The sequence below is a fragment of the Penicillium manginii genome (assembly GCF_028828005.1).
Source record: "Penicillium manginii strain IBT 31320 chromosome Unknown utg000009l:1.0-3297300.0:1.0-3298630.0, whole genome shotgun sequence".
NCBI lineage: Eukaryota > Fungi > Ascomycota > Eurotiomycetes > Eurotiales > Aspergillaceae > Penicillium > Penicillium manginii.
The window spans coordinates 2310777-2335125 of NW_026643110.1; the positions used below are offsets into that span (position 1 = coordinate 2310777).

General features: G+C 50.4%; 10 protein-coding genes across 10 annotated transcripts; 4 read left to right on the forward strand and 6 right to left on the reverse strand.

Annotated features, from left to right (window-relative positions):
• Window positions 1-707: 707 nt before the first annotated feature.
• Window positions 708-2262, reverse strand: N7533_012580 (uncharacterized protein; the record flags this gene model as incomplete). The annotated part of the gene is made up of 2 exons (XM_057109230.1): window positions 708-1907; window positions 1972-2262. 2 exons carry the CDS (start codon window positions 2260-2262, stop codon window positions 708-710), a joined length of 1491 nt encoding a protein of 496 aa, XP_056954331.1.
• Window positions 2263-2303: 41 nt separating this feature from the next.
• On the forward strand, window positions 2304-2558 carry N7533_012581 (uncharacterized protein; the record flags this gene model as incomplete). Its single annotated transcript, XM_057109231.1, has 1 exon — window positions 2304-2558. The coding sequence occupies one exon, from the start codon at window positions 2304-2306 to the stop codon at window positions 2556-2558; it is 255 nt and encodes an 84-aa protein (XP_056954332.1).
• Window positions 2559-6045: 3487 nt separating this feature from the next.
• N7533_012582 (uncharacterized protein) lies at window positions 6046-6807 on the forward strand (the record flags this gene model as incomplete). The annotated part of the gene is made up of 1 exon (XM_057109232.1): window positions 6046-6807. One exon carries the CDS (start codon window positions 6046-6048, stop codon window positions 6805-6807), a length of 762 nt encoding a protein of 253 aa, XP_056954333.1.
• Window positions 6808-9080: 2273 nt separating this feature from the next.
• On the reverse strand, window positions 9081-10524 carry pre2 (proteasome core particle subunit beta 5; the record flags this gene model as incomplete). The annotated part of the gene is made up of 6 exons (XM_057109233.1): window positions 9081-9416; window positions 9515-9624; window positions 9698-9746; window positions 9848-10003; window positions 10075-10182; window positions 10393-10524. The coding sequence occupies 6 exons, from the start codon at window positions 10522-10524 to the stop codon at window positions 9081-9083; spliced, it is 891 nt and encodes a 296-aa protein (XP_056954334.1).
• Window positions 10525-10939: 415 nt separating this feature from the next.
• On the reverse strand, window positions 10940-12044 carry N7533_012584 (Eisosome component PIL1/LSP1 family protein; the record flags this gene model as incomplete). Its single annotated transcript, XM_057109234.1, has 3 exons — window positions 10940-11326; window positions 11452-11965; window positions 12031-12044. 3 exons carry the CDS (start codon window positions 12042-12044, stop codon window positions 10940-10942), a joined length of 915 nt encoding a protein of 304 aa, XP_056954335.1.
• Window positions 12045-12752: 708 nt separating this feature from the next.
• N7533_012585 (uncharacterized protein) lies at window positions 12753-14776 on the reverse strand (the record flags this gene model as incomplete). The annotated part of the gene is made up of 3 exons (XM_057109235.1): window positions 12753-14306; window positions 14393-14653; window positions 14741-14776. The coding sequence occupies 3 exons, from the start codon at window positions 14774-14776 to the stop codon at window positions 12753-12755; spliced, it is 1851 nt and encodes a 616-aa protein (XP_056954336.1).
• Window positions 14777-15216: 440 nt separating this feature from the next.
• N7533_012586 (isocitrate lyase/PEP mutase family protein) lies at window positions 15217-15987 on the reverse strand (the record flags this gene model as incomplete). Its single annotated transcript, XM_057109236.1, has 1 exon — window positions 15217-15987. One exon carries the CDS (start codon window positions 15985-15987, stop codon window positions 15217-15219), a length of 771 nt encoding a protein of 256 aa, XP_056954337.1.
• Window positions 15988-17421: 1434 nt separating this feature from the next.
• N7533_012587 (putative MFS transporter) lies at window positions 17422-19894 on the forward strand (the record flags this gene model as incomplete). Its single annotated transcript, XM_057109237.1, has 8 exons — window positions 17422-17632; window positions 17699-17732; window positions 17788-17952; window positions 18013-18484; window positions 18585-18912; window positions 18979-19276; window positions 19544-19561; window positions 19621-19894. 8 exons carry the CDS (start codon window positions 17422-17424, stop codon window positions 19892-19894), a joined length of 1800 nt encoding a protein of 599 aa, XP_056954338.1.
• Window positions 19895-21281: 1387 nt separating this feature from the next.
• On the forward strand, window positions 21282-22334 carry thiA (thiamine thiazole synthase; the record flags this gene model as incomplete). The annotated part of the gene is made up of 2 exons (XM_057109238.1): window positions 21282-21624; window positions 21688-22334. The coding sequence occupies 2 exons, from the start codon at window positions 21282-21284 to the stop codon at window positions 22332-22334; spliced, it is 990 nt and encodes a 329-aa protein (XP_056954339.1).
• An 883-nt stretch (window positions 22335-23217) lies between these two features.
• Window positions 23218-23655, reverse strand: N7533_012589 (uncharacterized protein; the record flags this gene model as incomplete). The annotated part of the gene is made up of 1 exon (XM_057109239.1): window positions 23218-23655. The coding sequence occupies one exon, from the start codon at window positions 23653-23655 to the stop codon at window positions 23218-23220; it is 438 nt and encodes a 145-aa protein (XP_056954340.1).
• Window positions 23656-24349: the final 694 nt, after the last annotated feature.

Sequence of the window (24349 nt, forward strand, 5' to 3'; positions counted from 1 at the left end):
TTCAACTTGAAGTTTTGTGTGCTGATTCTTGCTTGTTTGGGACTAGAGTGGGTTTAGCTTGATGTATACCTACCCAAGCATTTAATGGGACTTCACCTTCACATTCGAAGGTTGATGAGTCACTTTGTACCTACTAGGTCCATGGGTACTTTTGAAATTACCTTGGGATCCTACTAGTTGTGCGTTTGTTGAAGAAATCAGAATGCAATATCTAATTCATACACTGGGTATGAGTAGTAGAATGATGCAAGTAATATATACACGACGTCCTCCACGGATGGAAGTTAATCAATAAGGCTCGCTCAGCCCAGCTCTCCAGCTGCAGCTATGTTCTATGGGATACATGGATGGGTATATGGTAAAAAGGAATGGACGGACGATAGTCCTGCAATAGTGAAACCAATGATGGGTAATATAAGGAATGAATGAAGTGGAATGAAGTGCGGAAGTCACGAGACTCGGGACATCTTAAGGAAAGGCATGATCGGGCGCGAGTAAGTAGTCGCTAAGGTATGTGGTACCCGAATCGTAAGTCGTGAGTCGTATGAGGCATTAATCGTAAGCGGCGTTTGGTTTTCTGGTTCTTTGGTCTGTGTTTTTTTTTCTTTGCGCCGTGTCTATAGTCATTATTTGGCGTGGAAATGTGGGGTATTGATGAGACGATATGAAGTGAGGAAAATGAAGAGTGATGCGAACGAAGCGGAGCATCAAGTCCTCGAAACGAGGTCTGAGAAAAAGCGAAAGAAATTCTTCTTGATGGACTTGGGTCCGCAAGGTCCAGCCGGTGCGACACTCATCGGACCCACAATATCCTCGTCGCCCATTTCGGGGAACTTGTCGTTATCGTGGAGTCGGGGAATGCGGACTGATTCAACGGGGCTGGGGTTCTGGGTAAGCGTAAGGGCGACGCGATCTTCAGCGTCGAGATCAGCGAGGAGAGCCTCGTGCTCGGATTTCCAGGCTAGGTTGATGGAATCCCATTTCGAGACGGTGAGTTTGTGGATATTCGAAGTAACGCCGTAATGCTCGCCCGTGCGAACGAGGTGCTTTGCGAAATTGCAGCGTGCCGTGTCCCAATCTGCGCGTAGCTGGTGGAAGGAATCTATGTCTCTCATCTCGGGGACGTATGGTTCCGGGACGATGGTGAAGTTCGCGTGGCCGAGTTTATTGGCCCACTCGTCGGTTGGCGACGAGAGGGTGAATGGGGCTGGACTGGCGTCGCCGGAGACAGTGCGCAATGTGCTAGCGCGGGGGCGGCTCATTGAGGCGAGAGATGGTTTTGAGGAGAGTGGGGGTGATGGAACTCCCATTCCTGCGATGCGGAAGTTGGAGGTCACGCTGCAGCGAAGACTGCTGTCGCTCACGTCTGCGACGGAAGGGGACTGGAGCGGGGACTGGACGCGTGAGGCGACAACGCTCGTAGGGTCGTCACCCATGAAGGGGGGAAGCAGTGGGGTGGTGGCTTGCTGCGTGTCGTTGTCGTCCTGGCCAAGGCCATTGCTATTGGCGTGGGCGATGTCGATTGGTCGAGCGCCTGATTCGCTGAGGCGCTCCTCAAAGATCGTCCGAGCGGGCGATGGCGGGATTGAGTCGATTCGACTGATGGGAATAACGACTGGGCTAGCAAAAGCGGATGAAGCGGCTGAGTTGGCGCGCGAGCGGAGATCGTCTGGAAAAACATCGCGTTCTGGGCTTCCAGAAGTTCGTTTGGATTTCCAACGAGTTGACATGGTCGAGATGTGGGAGCCGATGCGCGAGACACCCTTCATCGATGGGGTATCTGACCCACGCTTCTCTCGCAATTGCAGGTCCATGCCCACGCCACTATCTGTAAGATCATAGCTGTCCGGTCGGTCCATTGGGAAATAGGCCTCGTCGGCGGGGGTTGACATGTTGCAATCAAAGTGCTCTAGATGGGTTGGGGTTAGTTTGAGTCATATGTGATTTGAGGCAGAAGTGAAGAGGACGTACGGAAATAGCTATCTTCCAGCGAGTCACGCGTAGAGACTCCTCCTCTTTAACACCAGTGAGGTGACTCCGACTCGGGTTGTCGATGGAGTTTCCCAGACCAGTAGATGAGACGAGAGAGGAAACGGAGCTGGAGACGCGGTTGTGGCCGTGGGCGGCAGCGGAGAAGAGGGAGATGGCGGGTGAGGCGGGAGCGGAGGTATTGAGGCTTAACGGAGAAAGCGGGCTTGAGAGGACAGGAGAGTCCAGGGCGTCGAGCGAGTGTCGCGGATCGGTATGGGTAGATTTAGGCATGGCGCAAGGAGCGAGGCCTGCGGGCGTCGCGGGGATTGGGAATGGAGAAGAGGCGTGGTGACGACCAGCATGGGGAGCAGGCAACGGGACTCTTATCAAATGTTGAGTCACCACGAGGTGGCGGTGTGATGGGAAGGGAAGGAAATGGGAGAGGCAAAAGAAACAAGGCCAGCGCACGAGTGGTGGGCCAAACACGGACTGAGCAGTCTGGTAGACAGGCTGGCTGGGCAGAAAAGAGCCGTTCGTGCGCAATCGGAAAACGGGCCGGTGCCCAACAGGGGATCCCCGTTGTGTGACGGAGGGTGATGGGGGGGGTGATGGAGGGGTGATGGAGGTGAGGTGTGAGGTGTGTGAAGTAGAAGTGGAAGTGGAAGTGATAAAGTAGTGGAGAAGGGAAAGAAGAATAGGCTGAGGTCACGATACACCAAGAGTCAAAAGAGCCAAAGACAAAAGGCTATCTTAAAAGCGTTAGTCACTTCTTTGTTTGGGGATTTTTGGTTCTCCGTTGGGTTCCGGTGGTTGACAGTCTTTAGTTTCCATGGTTGTTGATCTAAATCTAACTAAATTGGGTATAACTCTTACTTCTTCAGGGTTAGTAAGAACCCAGAGGCAAAAGAGAACAGTCTGGAAGGCTTCCCCTCTTTGGCTAACCCCAACGGCTACACAAGACTTACACATACTGTATGCACTTATACTATCGAGCTACTCTTTCATCCTTGATGTTGAACTTCTCTTTCACCTCTTTATGTCTTTCTCTCTTTCATCTTTAACTTTTATCATTCATATTCACATTCACTATATCGATCAAACTCTCGATACATCTGCTGCCGATCATGAGGTCTAGACTACAGTGGACACCTACTCTCTTAGGAATGATGTCGCCGCTCCACTAACCCACTATAACAGTTTTTACTAGCCCATCCTAGTACTAGCCCAGCTATCCGATTGTTGATGCATCGTCGGTCCGAATCGCTTCTCAGAGTATCCCCTCCTCTCCCTCTTGACAGGTCGCACGGCAGCGCAGCACTCGGTGAGAACCTTAGAGAGAATCGCCCGGTCGCACCGCACTTTCACTGTACTGTCTCCGACTGGATCGGACCTGTGCACTGTCTCAGCTAGCAGTGGAAACACTGCTAGCACTGCGTACAGAGTACTGAAAATGTACTCGGTACCATGGGGTACGGCTACCATTTAGAGTGGCGGGCCCAACTGTACTTTGCCGACGGAGTAAAAAGTACGGAGTGCAGAGGAGTACGGAGTACTGCCAGTGATTTGCTCTGAGAATACAGTAGGTGCAAACACTGCCCTTTGCACCTACGTCAGATCCACATGGTCGGGGACTCGGGGAGCACACCAGAATATCCTTACACATCTCTTCATTGGTTGACCCGGGTGAGGCAAAGGGGCCGCCGACTGTTCCCTGGTTATCACCTGCAAATTTTTGTATCCTCGGCTGTTGACCGCGCCCGATCCCGGCGATTCGCTCACACTGGCAGCCATGACAGACAATTTTCTGGTCCTGGTGGCTACGGCCTCGTCAGCTGTCATTTTTTTTCTTCTTCAATGAGATCACCGAACCCTGCCGATCAAACCCCAAGTTAGACCCGGCTCACACGACAATTTGATCTGAATTGTTGCAGAGTGACTGGAGATCGCTTCCTCGACCAATCAGCGCCTCTCCGCGATCGGCAACCCATCGACCCTAACTCGATAAGCCAAGACTATTGTACATAACAGTCTGATTATTAATTATTTGGCCTCCATCTATCATGCTAGTATTAATACTCACATATACATGGAAATTCGTCATATTATCAATCTATTACTCCCCATGATTCAATAGTCGTGCCGTACTGTACATCTACATCTACATCTACATCTACATCTATATCTGCATCTGCATACAAGCAAGATCGCTCACCTCAGATATTGCCCGACCGGATCAAAATCCCTTCTCTCTTCATCCGAGCTAGAGCCTACAGAGTACTAGTACGTACAGAGTACTCGGTACCGCCAAATGAGATCCGCAGATGTAACCCCCACTCTTCGCCGGTTGGACAACAAGTGTACTCTTCAACTTGAACACCGCATGCCCACAACATGGAAGAAGCATCCCATTGCATCGTAATCAATATCACATCCGATCCGACGGAATCGACCTACTAGTATAGTACTCCATAGTGGAATCAAATTGAAATAAATTACCCCTCGCCCAGATCGCGGTCCGGAGCTGTCTCGGCTCGCCTGGAATTACCATGCTGATGGAATGGGTGGTGTTGGGAATCTGTCATTGCACCATTCGTCTCGAGACTTACCTGGTATGGCTGTTGGGGAAACTTTGTAATATAGTACATGCATGATCGATTCACGCCTGGATTTTAGTCGAGAATGTCAACTTGTATACCTAGCACGACTGCCTATTTTTTGTCTTTCATTTACCCCTCGTCTTCGAGTTTGTAATCGTGCAATTGTGTACTAGTGGGCCTGTGGCTGTAGTCTAGCCACGGAGTTTTGTTGCTCTGCTACTAGTAACGCCAAAGCGATTTGACAGGCGGGTACTACTACTAGTTAACGGAGTTTGATTCATTTCCGCCGGTCTAGACTCGCATGGGAGACTCGCATGGTTAGTACGTGTGGCCTTGCTCGAATAGCCTACGGTTGTTTGTCAGACTCGCAGGGTAGGAGGCAGTTGCAGCGTCACGGTGTCTTCTTACAATTTTTGAAGTCCTTTCGAGACCTTTTTCACCCTGGAAATGTAACATTTGCATGCTCAAAGGGTCTGCAACGGTAGTAGTATTAAATTAAGATTCGAAGGGTATACTAGTATAGTATGCTGATTTAGAGTTGGGAAGTGTCGCAGAGGATGTCTAGGGCATTATTACTGACACAACCTAACCTCGGTGCACGTATATTGCTGATAAACCGTCATTATTCTCAAACTTTGCCAAAAATGATCTTGATTACAAGAAAAAGAAAAAAGTTAATTTGTGCGACAGCTGGCGGATTTGAACCGCCGCCTCCGAAGAGAATTGATTTCTAGTCAATCGCCTTAGACCACTCGGCCAAACTGCCTTGGATGAAATAAGGATCAGAATTATGGCTACATAATCTAAAAACATGATAGGGCTAAAATCATACTAACGTAGAGGAAATTAAATCTCAATCCAACTCGCGGTCGACCACAAGCTGCCCAGGTGGATTAAATGAGCTCCGGATACCTACTCAGATCTGTTTCCCAGGCTTCAATTTGTCAGCGGTATACCCGCCTGGCCGGTAGCACTGGTACTCATCTTTCAAGCGGAATGCCACGAGTTCTCTGCATTTATCAGAGTGGTAAAAGACCTCTTTTTACATTTCTTCTAGATTAGAAATCAACCTCATTGCTACTAGTAGCTCGCCTTTCCATTCGATTCCTACGATTCTTCTATGGATTATCTCGGTGCCCCCCACTTTCCCCGCTCGGCCTGATTGTCACCGGTAGGGCGTGCGGGGGCAAAATTATATCCATCTAGTACATCCCATAGTCCACAACTCACAACAAAATGGAAACATCCTTCTAACTTGACCCAATTAAATCTAAATCAGCTCCCAGATAAACGCTCTTCTCGGCTATCCGCGGAATCTCACAAAATCCCACTCATTTTATCAACAAAACCCACAGTCAACCAAACCCCTTACCTCGCAAACAATTCAATCAATTCAATTCCTCTCTCCCAATCCTCCCTGGAATCTGAATCTCAAATCATAACACCACACAGCACAGCCATACCCACATCCACAACAATGAGCTTGAACTCCCCATCACCAGAGGCAAACCACCACATCGTCGCAGTAGAAGCAATCCACTGCCCAATCCCATCATTCGCCATCCCGCACAAAAGAACAGTCCACAACTGGACCAACCCATCCGAACTGTCCTCCCGCGTCAAAGACGCAACAATAATCATAACGACGACAACTCGCCTGAACGCAGATATCCTCAGTTCATCCAAAACGCCCCGCCTCCAATTAATCGTGATCCTAGCCTCGGGCACGGACTGTGTTGATCTGGATGCTGCGCGCGCGCGGAAGATCCCCGTTTGCAATTGTCCCGGCACGAATATTGATTCCGTTAGCGAGCATGCTGTTGGTCTTTACTTTGCGCTGAGGAGGAAGGTTGTTGGGTTAAGTGGGGTTGTGCGTGGTGGGGAGGAGTGGAAGAAGACTGGTTCGTTGAAGGATGGGATGAAGATGGCAGATGGAGGTGCGCCGCTGCTTTGTTCTCAGGAGGTTGTTGGTATTATTGGGTATGGGGCTCTTGGGGCGAGGATTGGCGTTTTGATGCGTGGGTTGGGGATGGAGGTTATTGTTGCTGAGAGAAGGGGGGTTCTGGAGGCGAGGGCTGGGAGGGTGTTGTTTGAGGAGGCGTTGAGGAGAGCGACTGTTTTGGTGCTTTGTTGTCCGCGGACGGCGGAGACGGCGAATATGATTTCGGTGGCCGAGTTTGGGATTATGGATCGGCGGGCTTTGTTGATTAATGTTGCGAGGGGGGGGCATTGTGGATGAGGGGGGCTTTGGTTGAGGCTTTGAGAGCGGGTGAGATTTCGGGGGCTGGTTTGGATGTCTTTGCTAATGAGCCGGTTGGGAGGGGGGATTCGGCGTTGTTGGAGGGCGAGAATGATGGATTGAATCTTGTGCTTAGTCCCCATCTTGCCTGGTTTGCGGAGAGGACGTTGGAGAATTTGCAGGCTGGTGTTAAGAGGACGGTTGAGGAGTGGTTTGTTGGGAATACGATTAATAGAGTTGCTTGATATGTGAGGTAGTACGGGAGAGGAAGAGGAGGATGATATTTCTGAAAGCACATATTGCTTCTATACAAGTGATAGACCGGAGGAACCAGCTCTACTACTAGATTTCATAAAATGATGATTTTACGTCTGATTTCAAATTCTCGTTGAGTCCTATCTCTTTCTTGTTCAAGTTTAGGAACTTGAAGTATTGAGTTGATGAGTTCAAATTCAGATTCGCGGCCAGACGGACTCCATCACGCTCATCATTGGCAAGCGTCATTTACCATAGTACTATTAACCCCTGGATGAAACACCCAATGAAGTATAACCGCTAAATTGAGGTCTGTTTTGCTTCTTTGGATTCGTCACAATACATAGGAGAGAGGTAAGTGTAGAGGGAACCTTAATATACTTGTTTTATGGATGAGGAACTTGAACTATCTGAGTTCAAAGGACCTAGATACTAACTAGTATAGAAGTTTGGACTGACTATGCCTGTATATCAGGATACCAACTAGTTAATGCTCTGGCGTGTGTCCCCGGCCTCCGGACGTGAACTCTAGATTAGATCAAACTATTTCTTTCCAATACAGCAAGTTCAAGTACATTTCATGGCTCTGGTGACTCTTGAATCTCCTTATCGATTGCATCTAGAACAGCGTCCAATTTGAGCCGTTGCTCGGGAGGCTCAATTTGCATAGCTGGCCCAATAGACATTTTGATTCAGAGGCTGGAATTGCTACTACTAGTATGTAATCCCTATCTAGGTAGGTAGCAGCAGCATCCATCCTAGAAAAGTCCTTTTGACTATGATCCCTCCGCCAGTCACATAATTAGCGGCAATCTGGATCTTCTATATCACTAGCATCAATCCGAGAATCATCAAAATACCGATCAATGTCACATACTGGAGGCTTGTCTTGGGGCTGGAGCCTTTTCAACGTCCGGCTTCCTACTATTTGTCTTTTAGGGTTGCAATTTGGGGGGATTGTCATGTTGAATGGTTCTGACTAGTCTGGATATTTACTGTGAAGGTCATCACGGAGTGATTGCAGAATCTCCCCATTGATGACAGTGTCCTTATGATCCAATTCATAGATGAGAAGGTGCTATTTCACACGGGGATCCAGAACCAGAACAGCGGTGGCAATGGTCACTACGTGTATTGATTTAATCATAAAGAAAAAAAGAGCACAGTACCTTTTACTTTCTTGCGTGATGGTATATAGTACACCTGGGCATGTGCCAAAACTCGGAGCTGGAGAACTTCAGAGGTGCATGGCAGGGACTTCCGTGGACACGGTCCACGAGCGCTGGGTCAGGTTAGGGCTTGTAAGTTCACCGGTCCCTCTATACTTCACTTCCCATTGTCTCTCTTTGCTTCAACTTCATTCTGATCATCTTCCAGTCTTACGACTCCATCTTATCGGAGCCAAACAGCGGCACTACTTCCGAGCAGCGTATGACAAGCGATATCTCTACTACGCTTGAACTAATACCTAGGTACAAATGACTCCAGTGCGTTTACTGACTGAATTGCCCACGATGCACTATGATGGACATTCAGTCTTTGAAACTGCCAGCCCTTGGTCCCACGGCCTAACGCTTCAGGCCGAAAGAAGAGCACGGTTATATATATTGCTTGTTGAAAGCCATCTGGGCAGAGCTTAGAATTCAGACTCACCTTATGGAACCCCGGCACTTATACCAAAGTATTTAATCAGCTGATGCTAAGATATGTCTACTGCAGGGAAAAGCAAGATCAGATTTTCCGGAGATACAGTATGAAATGACCAGTAGGAGGGAACCTTGGAATGCACCTGGGCATTCAACAGATACCGAAAGTAGACCTCCGAATTATTCTAAACTATCAGCACAGTACGAAATCTACGTTTGAAAAGAGATGACTAAAATGACACAATGACGCAAGAAACTTGATATAAAACCGCAACTCAGGTGAACATTATAATTCCATTAACAGAAAGAGAATCTCAATTGCAATCAATAATACAAGATTCTATCCTATCCTCATAACAGCACGCCACAACCCTACAACTCAGACGTGACATTGGAGAACTCGCCATTATCAAGCTTAGTCTTCCAGAAGATGGGGTTCATATCGTCGAAGCCGTGGTGTACCCATCCTTCCTCCTTGACGTGGTAAAGGTTAATGAAACCACCCGAGTAAGCGTCACGGTGCATGGCGGCGAGAATGGCGCGGCGGCCCAGATCCAGCGCCTCTTGCTCTGTCAGTTCGTACTTGTAGTTGGCGTCTAGGACACCATAGGCGAATGTTTGTCCTGATCCGACACAGAATAGGTTGCCGGGGAGGCGGGTGCCGTCTGAGTCGATGTAGTAAAGGGCGGGTCCTTCTTGCGGGGTCACCTGGGCGGAGTGTTAGTAGGAGGAATGGAGATTTGGCGTGGTGCAGGTGGTTGGACAAGGGGGGGTGTTGGGATGTTTGAGGGAGATATAGAACGTACACCAGCAAGCATGGTTCCCATGCTGAGACCGTAGCCCTTGTAAGCGTAGGTCAGGTTGGCGAGGATTTTGGAAGCGGCGGCAACGGTGATTCGGCGCTTGTGTCGGATCTCTGCGCAATGATGCGGTTAGCTCTGCTCGTTTTCGAGGGGGAATTCCGTCATCCTGGGATATGGTAAACTCACCATGAAGAGTGCACTGTTGACTCAAATAACGCAGCCAATATTGGCAATCCTGTTGTGAAGAGATAGATTAGCACAGATCTACACAATTGTCGCTGGCTATCGTCACATGGACGATGCCATCATTCGCATCAATAGAAGAATGAAACTCACAGCTGCACCACCAGCCATAGTACCCAGCAGACCTGGCGTAGGCTCATTACTAGGCTTGTCCTCACCACGGCTCAACCGTGACACCGGGATAACCTTCTTGACAGTCTGACTAGCGATCCAGTTTCCGGCCGTTGCTCGAGAGTCGGTGCAGACAATCTGTGCAAAAGATCCGTTAGTTCATCATCTCCGCTTATCAAGGACTGTGTTTCGTTTCGGGGTGAGCGTACGATACCGCCCTGGAATCGGAAAGCCAGGGTTGTTGTGCCGTGGGCGATCTTGATGGGACAGCTGGGGTTGGCGTGGTCATCGGTCATAGCGCGAAGGAAAGAAGCAGACTGTATCAGAGGGAGAGAATTTAATTAGCTTCAAATTCATGATTGTAGATGGGCGGCTGGTATTGCTGATTGCTTCGAGCTAGCTTCCTTTGCCGCATCGCTGAAGCTATGGGGATTGGGATGACAATGGGCCGGACAAGATATCTCGGTCGCATTGTCATCGGGCAAGAATATGAACCCTCGCCTTGTTGTATCTGGGCAGCAACTCACGTTGTCGATAGGGGGCATGCTGAACTTGAGAGAGAGCGGAGGGAGGCTCTCGTTGAGGTCCTGTTGCTCTTGCTCGGAGTAGAACTCATTCTGGTGGGCGGAACGCGAGTACTGGGCGACTAGCTTGTCCATGATGTGCGTATATGAAGGGGGAGGAACGAGGCGAATGGGCGGTAATGTGAGAGGAGTGAGGGAGTTGGAGGGAGTTGATGATGGGCGGCGATGGAAGCTCCGAGCTTTGGGAGTTCCGCGTCGTCACTCGGCCGCCTGTGGTCACGTGGACTCATCACAGTGCACAGCTTCTATAACTACAACTACAACTTCACACAACATCTGCAGTCATTCGACGAATACAATTATTGGAACTATCCACGATCCTCGAATTGAATTGAATAAAATAAAATACAGGTTTCACCTCTTCCCATCAATTTGCACTGCCTGACACCCTGCCATATTAAACGCGACCCGATTGCCTAATTTCCCTGGTTTCCCCGATTCACCACTTTACACAGCAAACCACAATATAGCTAGTTACAGATATGTCACACTAATAAGGGACGGGTTCGGCCTCGGTCTTGGCCGACTGGGGCTCCTCCATCTGCTTCGCGGCCGATGGCAGATCATTGACCATGGAGTCACCGTTGGTCACGCTGGCAGCTTCTCCTTGCTCCGACAGGCTGGCGCCACGGGCTGCAGAAGTAATAGGCTCGACACTCGGTTCCCATGCACGGAGATCGGTCTCCGCATCCTCGAGGACTTGACGTGCTTCCTGTTCATGTTCGTAGCCGGGACGAGCATCACCAGGCACGACGGGGCTGTCGTCGATGTAGTTGAGCAGTCGGCGGGCGTGACGAGCAAGGATGATTTGCTTCTCCGCGCGCTCAATTGTCGCAGCCAACTGGATGTCATATGCTTCCTTGAGCTTTGTCCGAGTCTGTTGGAGAGGAAAGATATCAGTTAGCCGTCAGTCGTGCAAGAAATGTGGTATAAATAACCACCAGCCCGGATAATAGGCAGAAGAAAGAAGCTCTCAATCTCAATCTCAATCTTTCAACATACAGTATTCGATAACTGCGCCTCAGCAACCAAATTCTGCGCCTCGGCACGAACAAGCTCATGCTCCAAAGTGGTAATGCGAGTACTATTAGGATCCTTGTACTTGAGCTTAGCAATCTCATCCGTGACCTTCTGGCGCTGGTCCCGCGACGGCTGAACCGACGCCTCCATATTCCGAATATGCTTCAAGACGCCACGTGAGTCTTCCAGATTCTGCGCATAGAGGTCTTCCTGCTCGCCAATCTCGGCCAACATGACGCCCAGCTTGTCGGAGATGTCGGAGATGGCATCGTCCTCGGTAGACTCGCCCCAGTCGGAGAGTTGGGCGGCGATGGAGCTGCGCTCACGGCCGGCAGCTTCGTAGGCGCCGATCGCATTGTTCTCGCTCTTGATCAGGCGGCTTAGGCGGCGGCTTAGTTCGGGCGCTTGGATTCCGCGGAAGGTCGAGATGCTGAAGCGGTGGCGGCCGCTCGTGCTTTCGCGGTCTCGGCGCGACCGGATGGAGAGTGCGCGGTTCCTTGAAGTAAAGTGAAGTGTCAGTGATGTAGTAGAGGCAGGTCGTGGTTATGAGTAGGACTTTACATGGCCATCGGCATATTGGCGAGGTCAAGGTGGATATGTGGGTATGGGTGTGGTGTAGTGCAGTGTAGTAGAGCAGAAGGTGTAAATCAGTGACGAACGAGCTGGTTTATAGCAGAGCAGAGCACCTTCCCTGCTAATCGAACATAAAAGTAGCAACTAGTGGTAGTGCGAACTATAGATGACGCTGTTTCCCACTCTTTTTTGCTGCAAGTGGCTGCCTGACGTCACGACGGGGAAGGGCGGAAGTGGCAGCAACACTCCAGTTGAAGTCCAGAGTTAATCCAGTAGGGCAGATGGTTGCAGTCTTCTCATCAAGTCGTGATTTCACTGGACAAGCCTGCTATCTGAGTTTGGTTCATGCATGCCTCGCGAGCAACCGATCGTCATTCTCCACCTCCCCCAGTCCTAGGTGGACCCTCAGCCCGTGTAGGGTATGGGATACTCCATCTGTGATATCTATAGCATACGAATACATTAATACATCTGAATCAACCATAGCTCATGCCTCGGTGTGATATTCTCTGCCTGTTTATTATACAGCATAAAAGAAATGAAACAACTAGAAACAGGAAATCGTGCATCAGATCAGATCCAAAACCTCCATACCCACACACCGACCAACACCCAAAGCAGACTGCATAGAAAGTGCAGCATGCTAGAACGCAGAATGGACCCATCAAGAGGAGAAACGCCTTTCATAAATTTCAATTGGGACCCAAAGGCTACGAAATGTCATCCGCGTCCGGGTGGTGAGAGTGCTCGTTATCCGACGCATGGAAAGCATCGCCAAATGCCGAATTGTCCAAATCGGGCAGATCAAGATCATCATTCTGCTCCGTGTACGCGGCCAAGGCATCACCGGCGCTGTCGATGTTGGTGAAATCGAATCCGCTCTCGATGCCGGCATCACCGCCTGCAGGAGCCTCCTGTTTCTCGTTGTTCACCATCACCCATTCGCTGTTCTCGCCCGGTCCACCGGCAAGTTGATCGCCAAGATCCATTTCAACGTCACCGGGAATTCCGCCAGGGACAGGCTGCTCGGTGGTACCGGGGGCAGAGGTAACGAATTGGTTGTCGAGGTGAGTGTCATCCAGAACCATATCATTGGCGAATGATTCGGGCTCAGGCTGCTCTGGTTCAATCTTCTCTAACAGACCGCCCTTCTCAACGCATGAAACCTTGGGTTCGGGCATGATTTGCTTCTTCCAGTTGGTCTCCACCTCGCGCACAACATCATCGACCTTGTACTTGGCCTTCTCCTCCTCCACGAAATCCAGCTGGGGTGTAGCATCTTCCTCGGAGGGAACGACGATCCGACCCTCAAGTCGCCAGACCTCCGGTCCCGACTCTGCCGGGTTCGCAGCGGATTCACGGAGACGCAGTTCAGCGTCCTTGAAGAGCGAGCTGCGGTGAAAGCGTTCCATGCGTTGTGCGTGCTGCTTCTTCAAATTTTCAATCTCGGCCGTCATATCGGCTACCTTCTTAGTGACACGATCGGCAAACTCCTCCGCCTTGGCCGGTTCTAATTTGGTCGCGTCGGGGACATTTTCTTCACCCTGACCCTCTGCGTCAGGTGCGTCGAAGAACCCATCCGTCAACGTTTGGAGCTCTCCCTTCCGCCCTAAACCGAGGGAAACGGGTGTGATCTGTGAGATGGAGTATGGCGAGGCGAAGATCTCCTCCATCCATTCGTGGTGCTGGACGTATCGCATCTTGCTAACTTCGCGGGGTGTGAGGGCGTCCAAGACATCACCGCTAGACACATCCTCATCCTCGAGGGCAAATTCGCCGGCTGCGGCCGCGATCGCAGCGGAAGAAGCACGATGGGGGCGAGCGACCTTGGGCTGAGGAGGAACCGGGGCAGGCGCAGCAGGGTGGCCCTGAGGCGGGTAGTAGCCCGGTCGTGACTGTGGGGTGCCCTGAAAAGCTGGTTGGGGTTGGGCGAACCCCTGTTGGCCCACCTGTTGCGGGAAGTTGATAGTGGGCCAGTTGTTCCGGTCGTGCAGGAGGAATTCCTTGCGGGCAAGTTGGCCTTGGCTTTGGAGGAATCGTCGTTGGCTCATTGATTGCTGTACTTGCGGGGTAGGCGGGATGCGGTTGGCAGGAATCTGGTCATTCTGAGGCGCGCGCGAGTAGTGGACAATCCACAGGGAAGGGTCCGGTTGGGCGGTATTGGGAATCTTGGTAGAAACGATGCGATAACGCTTGCGACTGTGGGTAGCCACGTTCTCATTCGGGGGGTGGTAACCGCTGCGGTGAACGAATACTTCAACGGTCTAGGAGGAGGCGAATTAGCTTTTTGAAAGATCACCTTGCGAGAGGGAGCTTCTTAGGCTCAATCTGGGAGATTGATCAAACATACATAACCTCGGACCTCTAGTACATGTCCCTGCTCGGCATCGGCCCAAACATAACCGTCACTGGCAAAGTTGTTGCCCATGTGCGCGAGAGGTTGCCATGTCAGCATGACAGTACCGTCGCCAGGTCCATCCAGAAAGGTCCAATGCATAGGTTGTGACTGGCAAACCCTGGGTGCGCTAGCCAGGTACTCGACGGCGGTCTCTGGGGGCATCATGTGCATGTTCGGGTAGCGATTCCGGGAGACCAAGTGCATATGGGGGAGCTAAAGTCATTGCGACAGAGTCAGCTTTGGAACTTTGAGCGAAGGAACTTGCGGGGAGCGTGAGACGGCGCGTTGGGGTCATCGTACCAGCTGCCCCGGGATACGGGATGCCGGGTCATCCATCTTGGCTAGAACCCTAGAAGGGTGTAAGATGGGCTCAATTGAGTCGCACAGGGGGGTTAAATGGGCTGTCCGGGTTAAATGAGACGGTTCTCTCTGATGATGGGGAGGCGAGAAAGAGCGGGTCGGCGTGGTCAGGGCTGATGATGGAGCTCCTGGCAAACGCGACGCGGGAGATTTTTGATGCGGTGGGGTGAGGCACAGTGACCAACTGCGCAGGACACCTGAGGCAGCAATATATCTATACTCTTGACAGTGCGGGTGGGAGAATTCAGCAATTTGAAGATATTGAAGAAATGAAATCAATTATATATATTTTAGATGGAAAATATCTGTTATCGACATGATTCAATAATTGTCTACCGTCGAAGTGAGCGCAAAATTCAGGTTGCCAGTGCCTGAAAGTGTTTTTGTATTCAATTGCTAAATATCTGGAATGACCCTCACGACACGAAGAGGTCTTCCGCCATTTCCTTCATCTTCTCCAATGCCGCCCACTGAAGACCAGGCCCGATACTGATTCTTGCAACCCCAATCTCTGCTAACGCTGCCGGTGTAAGACCGGTTTTAGTCTTAGACACATTGAGTCGACCATCGAATGCCTCAACAAGCGAAACCACTTCTTCTCTAGTGATACCTCCTCGAGCCCTACCACCCCAAACAAATACGGTCGTCGCACCAGCGGCAAGATAGGCCCGGCCGCGGGTGATCACCTCGTCGAGGGTTCCACCATGAAGCAATGCATCGCATCTAGCATTGATCACAAATTCAGGCACCCCAGACTCTTCGGCAGCTTGGAGTGCCTGCTTGATTCGATCCACCGCGTCGGACTGAGTATACAACCTCTTAGTGTCGTTATCAAAGTCTTCCAGATTTATACCGACAGCTCCGATTTCGATCAGCTCTTTCACAGTTGAAACAAGTTGGGCTCCATAGCCGTCCCGCGCATCGACCGTCAAAGGCTTATCAAAGGGCCGAATCGAATTGGCAATGTTTCTTGTCGCCCGTAAGAGTTCCTCCCTAGTAAGCATGTCGTCACTCATGCCCGCAGCCTCTGCGACTGCGAAACTGGCGGTCGCAATCGCCTTCGATTGTGGCAATGAGGCGATTAGTTTGGCAGAGGCGCCATCATATACATTTGCTAGGATGATCGGGGTGCGGGGTTGATGCAAGTCCTTGAAATGCTTCGCTCGTGCGTTTTGAAGGCTGGTCATTCTGAGGTTGAGATTTCGAACAGAATGAAACTTCAACTAGATCTAAATGACTTGATCAAAGTTGCAAAGACAAAATAAAAGAGGCTGGGAAGTTTGCCCGATTTAAATAGGCTATTTCAATCCGGGGGGCCCGCCAATCTGACTCACATTGAAACACGAAGAGCCCAAGACAAGAGTTGCAGCCTCGTATCCGCATCAACCTTCCTTCCTTGGAGAATCGTCCCAAGTGCACCAAAAGTCGTGATAGATCTCATGAAAGGAAAATATAGATACTCGTATGGAGTTCCACGGAAGATGGGACGACATTGAATAATCTTCCGGGGAATCCTATTCGCTTTCAAGCTCCCTACTGTGTGAGGCCACAATAAAGGTTGAGCAAGCAGGGATAATGCAGACAAAACGGATTGTTTGGCCTTCAATTTCTCGAATAGTACTAGAAGTTCATTACGGCCACCAAAAAAAAAACCTTTTTTCTTCTGAACAAAGGACCTAATCCTGTTCACTGAGCCAAGGGCCCCCTTTCTCGCCGCGGATATTGCTTCGAAATAACCATGGGAGCAACTCCCTCGAGCTACGGGACCTTTTTTTTGGACGGGGGATTGGATAAAAAAAAAAGTCGGATTTCCAACTTGATAGGAACCCGAGAAATCAATCTTGGGTTGACAAGATGCGCTCCACTGTACGTACTAGTAGTACTTGTGTAACTAAGATTCCTCGCGAATTAGACCCCACTGTGAGTTTATGCCATTGATGAGAGTTTCATTTTATGTATACATAAAGTTAGTTTGACTCGATCGTATGAAAAAAGCTTGGAAAAAGAACTTAGATCAATTATCATTTGCGGATCGGGCACCGCAAGTTTGTGTTCACTCTGATGGCGCCAAAGCTCTTCCGAATGTCATCCCGAAAATCGGGCCGAGGATCAGACTGCCCGAGATTTACTATGGAGTTTGGTATTCCCTTGAGAATATGAAAATATGAGAATGGGTACCCCCACATCATTGTGACCTCTGATTTTGCACGGCAATTAGCAAGCCGAGGGTTACAGTCGCAAGCTTTGTGGCTCCACTCAAGCTTCAACGCACACTCCCTCCACAAAGAACCCCACGACGGGATTGGCTGACCCCGCTGAGTTTGCCATCCCCAAAGAGTCAAAGACCACTAGCTCCACCACAATTCAGCGGGGAACATCGTAGGGTGCCAATCACTTCCGCCACAGATGCTCCCATACCGAGGATACTCCAAATCCGCGGGGGCTTCTACTCCATACGCGGGTCGCAATGTCGCCGATCAACACTCTCGCTTCTCGGTGCCTCCCCACGCATAAGAAGATCCCAGCGCCCCCCCCCCCCGGACTTCTCCCCCTCCCCGGAAAAAGCCCGCTTCTCTTTCTTCCTACCCCACGATTGACAAGAAACTCCGGCACTGGCAGCTATGGGGTTCTTTGGAAAGGCGGATTACCCTGAGGATCAGATCCAGCGGGCACCGCCAGATCCGGATATCGAGAAGCGTGTTCCATCGCATGAAGAGACACCCAGTCAACCTAACCAGCTGGTAGCTGCGCCTGCGCCAATTGATCCAGAGCTGGAGCGGAGAGTGTTGAGGAAACTGGATTTGCGAGTTCCGACTTTGATGGGGTTTTTCTGTATGTTCTCTTGCGAGGGTATCATTGCCATCTTGATATTTTTTACTGATACCCCCATCTCCTTAGATCTCCTTGCCTTTCTCGACCGAAGTAACATCGGGTGTGTCCACGATCGCACAGCATGAAATTTTGAAACAAAACTGACCGCCAGATAGCAATGCCAAGATCGCCGGGATGGAGGAGGACCTCGAGCTGGACAGTGGCCGATACTCATGGCTGCTGACGATATTCTACATCTCATACACGCTCTTTGAATTCCAGGCTTTGATGTGGAAGATCGTCAAGCCACATCAATGGGCAGCCTTTGTCGTCTTTTCTTGGTATGATTCCATTGCAAGCAAAGGTGTCGTTTGTTACATGTATACTGATGCAACATCCAGGGGTCTGGTGTCCACATGCCAAGCGGCCACAAAAAACTGGCAAGGCATGATGGCCCTGCGATTCTTGATGGGCGCCTTCGAAGCTGGCTTTGGGCCCGGCGTACCCTACCTACTCTCCTTCTTCTACCGACGCCATGAGCTCGGCCTCCGATGTGGTCTCTTCTTATCGGCTGCCCCGCTCGCGAATACTTTCGCTGGCGCCCTTGCATACGGGATTACCTCCGGCCATGCGGCGATCGCTAATTGGCGACTTTTGTTCCTCGTTGAGGGTCTGCCGGTTTGCGTGGCTGCCCTCTTGGCCTGGTTCTTCGTGCCGGATTCTCCAGCGACGGCCAAATTTCTGACCGAGGAAGAGAAAGAGGTCGCAAGAGCTCGTGGAATACAACAAGCCGGTGACGCGGAACGAGAGGGAAAGGTGCAATGGAAGGAATTGGCCATGACCCTGCTCGACGCGAAAGCTTGGTTCACAGCAGTAAGTAGTTACCACGCCTGCGGACGACTGGGGGAAATGAACGAAGAAAAAAGAAACACGATTATGTGAAAAAAGGTCCTCCTCGCTGACTATCCCCCAGTTCATGTATTTCAGCTGCAATGTCAGCTTCTCCTCGCTGCCTGTCTTCCTACCTACGATCCTGAAGGAAATGGGCTTCACAGCCGTCAACGCCCAAGGCCTCACCGCACCGCCCTTTTTCGCCTCCTTCATCGCAACGATCGCAACCACTTATGTGGCGGATCGGATTCAGCAACGTGGACTGATGATCGCAGTCCTGTCGATGATCGGCGGTGTGGGGTACATCCTATGCGTGGCCTGCAGCTCCGTCGGCGTGCGTTACTTCGGCGTATTTCTCGCGGCTTGTGGAGTCTTTCCGTCGATCGCGAACATTTTGCCTTGGGTTTTGAGTGAGTGCAAACGCATATCTTCGAGTTTCAATTTTGAATTCCTCAGCTAACAAATCCTGTTCTCAGATAACCAGGGCTCCGATACCCGTCGTGGTGGCGGTATCATCTTGCTCAATGTTATTGGCCAATGCGGTCCTTTCCTGGGAACGAATATGTTTCCCGATACCTCGGCTCCGCGTTATATTAAAGGCATGTCGGTTTGTGCGGCGTTTATGTTCTTCACTTCCTTGCTGGCGCTGTGTCTCCGTACGCTTTTGATGTGGGAGAATAAACAGCTCGATAAGAAGTATGGTCCGAAGGTGGAAGCTGATCCCACTAAGCCTGATGCTGGTTTGTCGGAGGATAACTATGGCGCGAGCTTTAGGTATGTGCTATAAGTGTGGATATTAGTCTTGACATATACCTCGCTTGTCTACTGCTATAGCAGAGCCTGATGTGAATACATGCCTGCATTGGCGAGAAGCACTTTCACTGTATTGAGGTCCCTAGACACCTTTCTCCATTGCAAGCCCTTGTTGCCCGTAATCTAGATATGCTCCGTAATATCTTGAGAGTGAAACGAAAGCTGTTTGAGTTTGCTGATATGGTGTCAACGTTCGGTGACTGCGTTGGAACTACTAACTATTATTAGTCATGGTACATACTACTGGTATGTATTGCTGACAACCGTCTTCTCTCAATTGTCATGCTAACTTGGACTTTCTTCAGCAATGCACCCATCTCTTCAAGACAGGCTTGTTACGAAGCCGGCAAAATGTCTACCGGTAAGTCTAATATCCACATCATGTGTTTATATGGCCGCGCCTGTGGGATATCCGATGTTACCAGAAATGGGTATTGCGAGAACCGTCCCCCTGACACTCTCTCCATGAGAAAGTCCGCTAGTCAAGGTGCGCCCTTGGACCGAAACTACCGCAAGATTGAATTACGCACTCTGTTGCGCTTCAAGGTTTTCATGGTTAGCGTGAACTACCCCAGCTAAAGAACCACAGAGGGCTATGATTACAATCAACGAAGACATTCTGGTGGAGCCGGACTCAATCCAGTGTGCTCTGCCGGTCAAGATTTGTTGAGTCAAGTTCTTGCAGTATTTTCTCAAGGTGCGCGCGTCAACTGCTAATTTTCCTATGAGACGGGAGTGTGATATCTACGCGGCCCTGGAAATTCAAAGTCGTCGCTCTCTGCCGTCAGAAAACCTCGTCATCGGAATTTCCGACACACCTTGAACTTTTAATAGCTCTCCAAAGTGTTTGTTTCAATCGTAGTTACTTGTTGCAGCCCCGCATCGCTATGAGTTGTGCATGAGGATGACAGGGTATGATGTCACTGTTCGGAAAATATTAGCTTGATTGTGCGATCAGTACGCGAAGAAATATGACAAGCTGCGCGTATTGAGATGCATGTTCGAAATCCAAGTCATCTTTTAAACCCTAATTCCCTCGTATTGGGAAGTGGGCAGTCGTGGAGGGGAGACCGGAGAACTGAGGTCCGCGCGGAGGGTCTTTGGTGGAGCTGGGATCTCCGAGGCAAACCGAGAAAAGTGATAATTTTTGGGGGCAATTGTTCAATTTGGATGAAAAGGGGTTTGGAAATACCTAGATAATTTTATATCGAGTCAGTATATTTGGGTGATTGAACATTGCTGGGATATCGCATGGGATAAGTTCTGGTATTGTGATGGCCGAGATGGCTACGGGTTGACCGATTACCCATTACGGATCAACGGCTAGACCAGGATCGCCAAGGAGTACAATAGGTAAGATCAGGCAAATCAGAAACGTCATGATTAGATTGAGATCAGCATTTCCCTCTCTGTTCACCGGAGAGAGTCGGAGGTAATGACAACTCAGGATTTGCGAAGGCGGGGCATCCTTGGAGATCCGCCCATTTAAGGTTGCTACTGCCCCTCCATCTTCAACTTTTCTTTTCTTCTCTTCTTCACTTCTCCCAACTCCTTTACCAGCAATCAGCTACCAATCTACAAGTAACTATTAACCCCTATACCATTGGTTCCACCACTAACCTTCCTCCAGCCAGTTACCAAGTACATTTAGCCCTCCCTCTAGGGAAGCCATGAACATGCTTTGGCTGGGCACATTATCTCTTTGGGATCAAGGTATACCAGGTAACTTCTGGGCGTGGGCCGGTGTTCGTTCTCATGTTGATGGATGACTTTTCTTCATTTGTTTACATCTGTCGAGAAGTCTCCCCATCAACATGGGTTCGTCCTGAGATTATACGGCGATAACTTGATCTGGATAATACCAGCGAAAGGATCATGCTTTCCCCCTCCATTCCCCCATCTGCGTTGGAGTCTAAACTAACAAAAGGCCCAAGTCAATCCCACGACTTGATCCCTCTAACCCACAATGTCTCCCCCCGCTGCTATCTTCGAGCCCACCACTGTGCCCACCGGCATCAAGGGCAAGGTTGTCGTCCCCGAGACGGCTACTACCACCCTGACCGGCCAGGGCCAGAGCAAGCTCCTTGATCAGTTTGGCGGCAAGTGGGATGAGTTCAAGTTCGCCCCTATCCGCGAGAGCCAGGTCTCCCGTGCCATGACTCGCCGCTACTTCCAGGATCTGGACAACTACGCCGAGAGCGATGTTGTCATCGTCGGTGCTGGTTCCTGCGGTCTGAGCAGTGCCTACGTCCTTGCCAAGGCTCGCCCAGACCTGAAGATTGCCATTGTTGAGGCCTCTGTGTCTCCTGGTACGTTTGAGCTCCACTGTCCTCCCCACTGGCATGTCTACAGTGACTAACAGCTTCAACTAGGTGGTGGTGCTTGGCTCGGAGGTCAACTCTTCTCCGCCATGGTCCTCCGTCGTCCCGCAGACGCTTTCCTGACAGAGCTGGGTGTTCCCTTCGAGGAGGAGCCCAACAACCCCAACTTCGTGGTCGTCAAGCACGCTGCCCTCTTCACCTCGACCCTGCTGTCCAAGGTCCTGTCCTTCCCTAACGTGAAGCTTTTCAACGCCACCTGCGTCGAGGACCTGATCACCCGTCCCGATGGCAACGACATCCGCCTCGCCGGTGTCGTCGTTAACTGGACCCTGGTCACCCTCCACCACGACGACCACTCCTGCATGGACCCCAACACCATTAACGCCCCCATCATCATCAGTACTACCGGCCACGACGGTCCATTCGGCGCCTTCTGTGCCAAGCGTCTCGTCTCCATGAACGCTATCGACAAGCTCGGTGGCATGCGCGGTCTGGACATGAACCTGGCCGAGGACGCCATCGTCAAGAACACCCGTGAGGTCACCAAGGGTCTTATCATCGGTGGAATGGAGCTGTCTGAGATTGACGGTTTCAACCGCATGGGCCCTACCTTCGGTGCTATGGCTATGAGCGGTGTCAAGGCTGCCGAGGAAGCTCTGGCTGTCTTTGACGAGCGTAAGCGCGAGTGTGCTGAGTAATTTCGCTCACTTGCTGCTGCTATACTCTATGGTCTTGCGGCTTTGATGATGATTGATGAGAACTGGCTGGAAATTTCGCCGGAATTAGCTATGAGGAAATAAAACACTCGTTTATGCTATCACTCTATCTTTGTAGATTGCTCAGGCATACTAGTAGTAGTTAGTTGGCTCGTAAGCCTGTAAGAGCCACTCACCTATTCGCCCAGCCGGAAAATGTGCCTTGTATCTGTCCGGGATTCCGGGGTTGAATACCTCAGGTAAATCCCTAGACACATGACACAAAATGCCTCTTAATACTGCCGGGCCTGTGATTTGAATGCGTCTTGCCATCCTTTTCCTTGCCATCACCTGGCTGGCCCTTACAGGTCTCAGTTCCGCCACTGTACGCTTAGCGGTCATCCTGCGAGACCGCGCAAAATCTGACCTCGTCACCTCGAGCGACTCTATTTTGGACATCACATTTCAAAACCTCATGGACAACCAACTTTCCCGTCTTCCGTCCTTAACTTGGCCAACCTCCACCTGGCAGATAGTGGTAGGGTGGTCAGCGACTCAGCGCCACGGGTATGGCTAAGAAATGCATGTTGGACCAAATTCCCCAAAAGGAATTTCGGACCATGACACCCCTACCTTCAAACCACCACAACAATTTGAATAAATTAGAAAAAGGTAGACCGACTTCACATATGTACTAGCAAGTCTTAGGTGATTTAAGGGAAAGTTAGAATTAGAGCTAAAAAAAAAAAAGCCTCGTATAAATTCCTCTAACGCGATTAGCGATATCCGCACTCTAGCTTTAATCCACCAGAATAGGTCTCCCTAAGCCACTAATAAAGGTTATTAAACGCTGCTACCACTTCAAGCGAAGCCACCATCCTCGCAACTAGGCGAATACGAAGGCGGCGCAAGCTGATGAGGCTCGACAACATAGACCAGATTCGGCTTTCCCGTGATGAAACCCCAGCCACAATTTTCCCCTAGCGACGGGCATGCGCCAAGCGTCTCTCTCGAGGGATTTGCCCATCGTGGCGCGATTCACGCTTTGCGTATTGACGTTGCAGCTAGCCTTCTGCTGGTTGCGGACGGTGAGCTTGCATATACGGTGACTGGTGAAGAAGTCTTTGCTCTGCTCTGGCGCGAAGGTGATTGTGATGTGCGAGCGCTCCATAGAGCTGAGCAGCCTTTGGCAGTCATCTTCGTACGCTTCTTGCTGCGAGTGGCTAAGGTAGTTGCTCCAGCATTCTTCGTGCTGGCGCTTCATTAACGACGAGCGCACGCTAGGGACAAGGCGCGCCGGGTCGCTTGGCGGGCTGTCAACCATGATTATGTCGAGGTGCGGCTCGAGGGGCTCGGTTGTGGTTGGGGCGGTAGTTGTTGGCGTCGCGATGACGAGGGCTGCGAGTGAGGCGGCAGTGCCAAGGAAGATGTTGAGGGAGACAATTTTAGCAATCTAAGATGCTTCGCGGCTTAAGGCGTGTTGAAGTAGAAATTCACTGACAGACCCGATTGCTGTTAGAGATGCTTTCTTGAATAGCATTCGATAAGCCAACACATACCTCGAATCCGTCTCGTGTTTAGTTAGCACTCCACAGAAGTCTACCCCGTGCTCCTTAGAATAGAGGTATTCGGATACGATTGAGGACGGAGGTGAATAGCCTGCCTTTGCTTAACTATAAGGGTTTTATCTACTCGGGTCTCTTCTCCATTTTATATCTCACGGGCTAACTAGCTATGAACAGTTAGGAACGCACTTTCTGTAAATACGTGACTCTAATGTCCTTAATGTCTCTGCCTAAATTATTCCGTTCGTGCCGGCGTCCGGTATAGAATATTTCTATGCTAACAGACCCTAAAGTTGAATTAGTGATGATGGGCGTATCTCAACCGTTTCTATTGTTTACGAATGGGTTAAAGGACCAATCAATGGTAGTTGATTCGCATATGTACCCGCAATTATGGGTCTTAACTGAGTTAGACATTAAGAAAAGGCTTAGCATCGAGTTGTATACCGTATT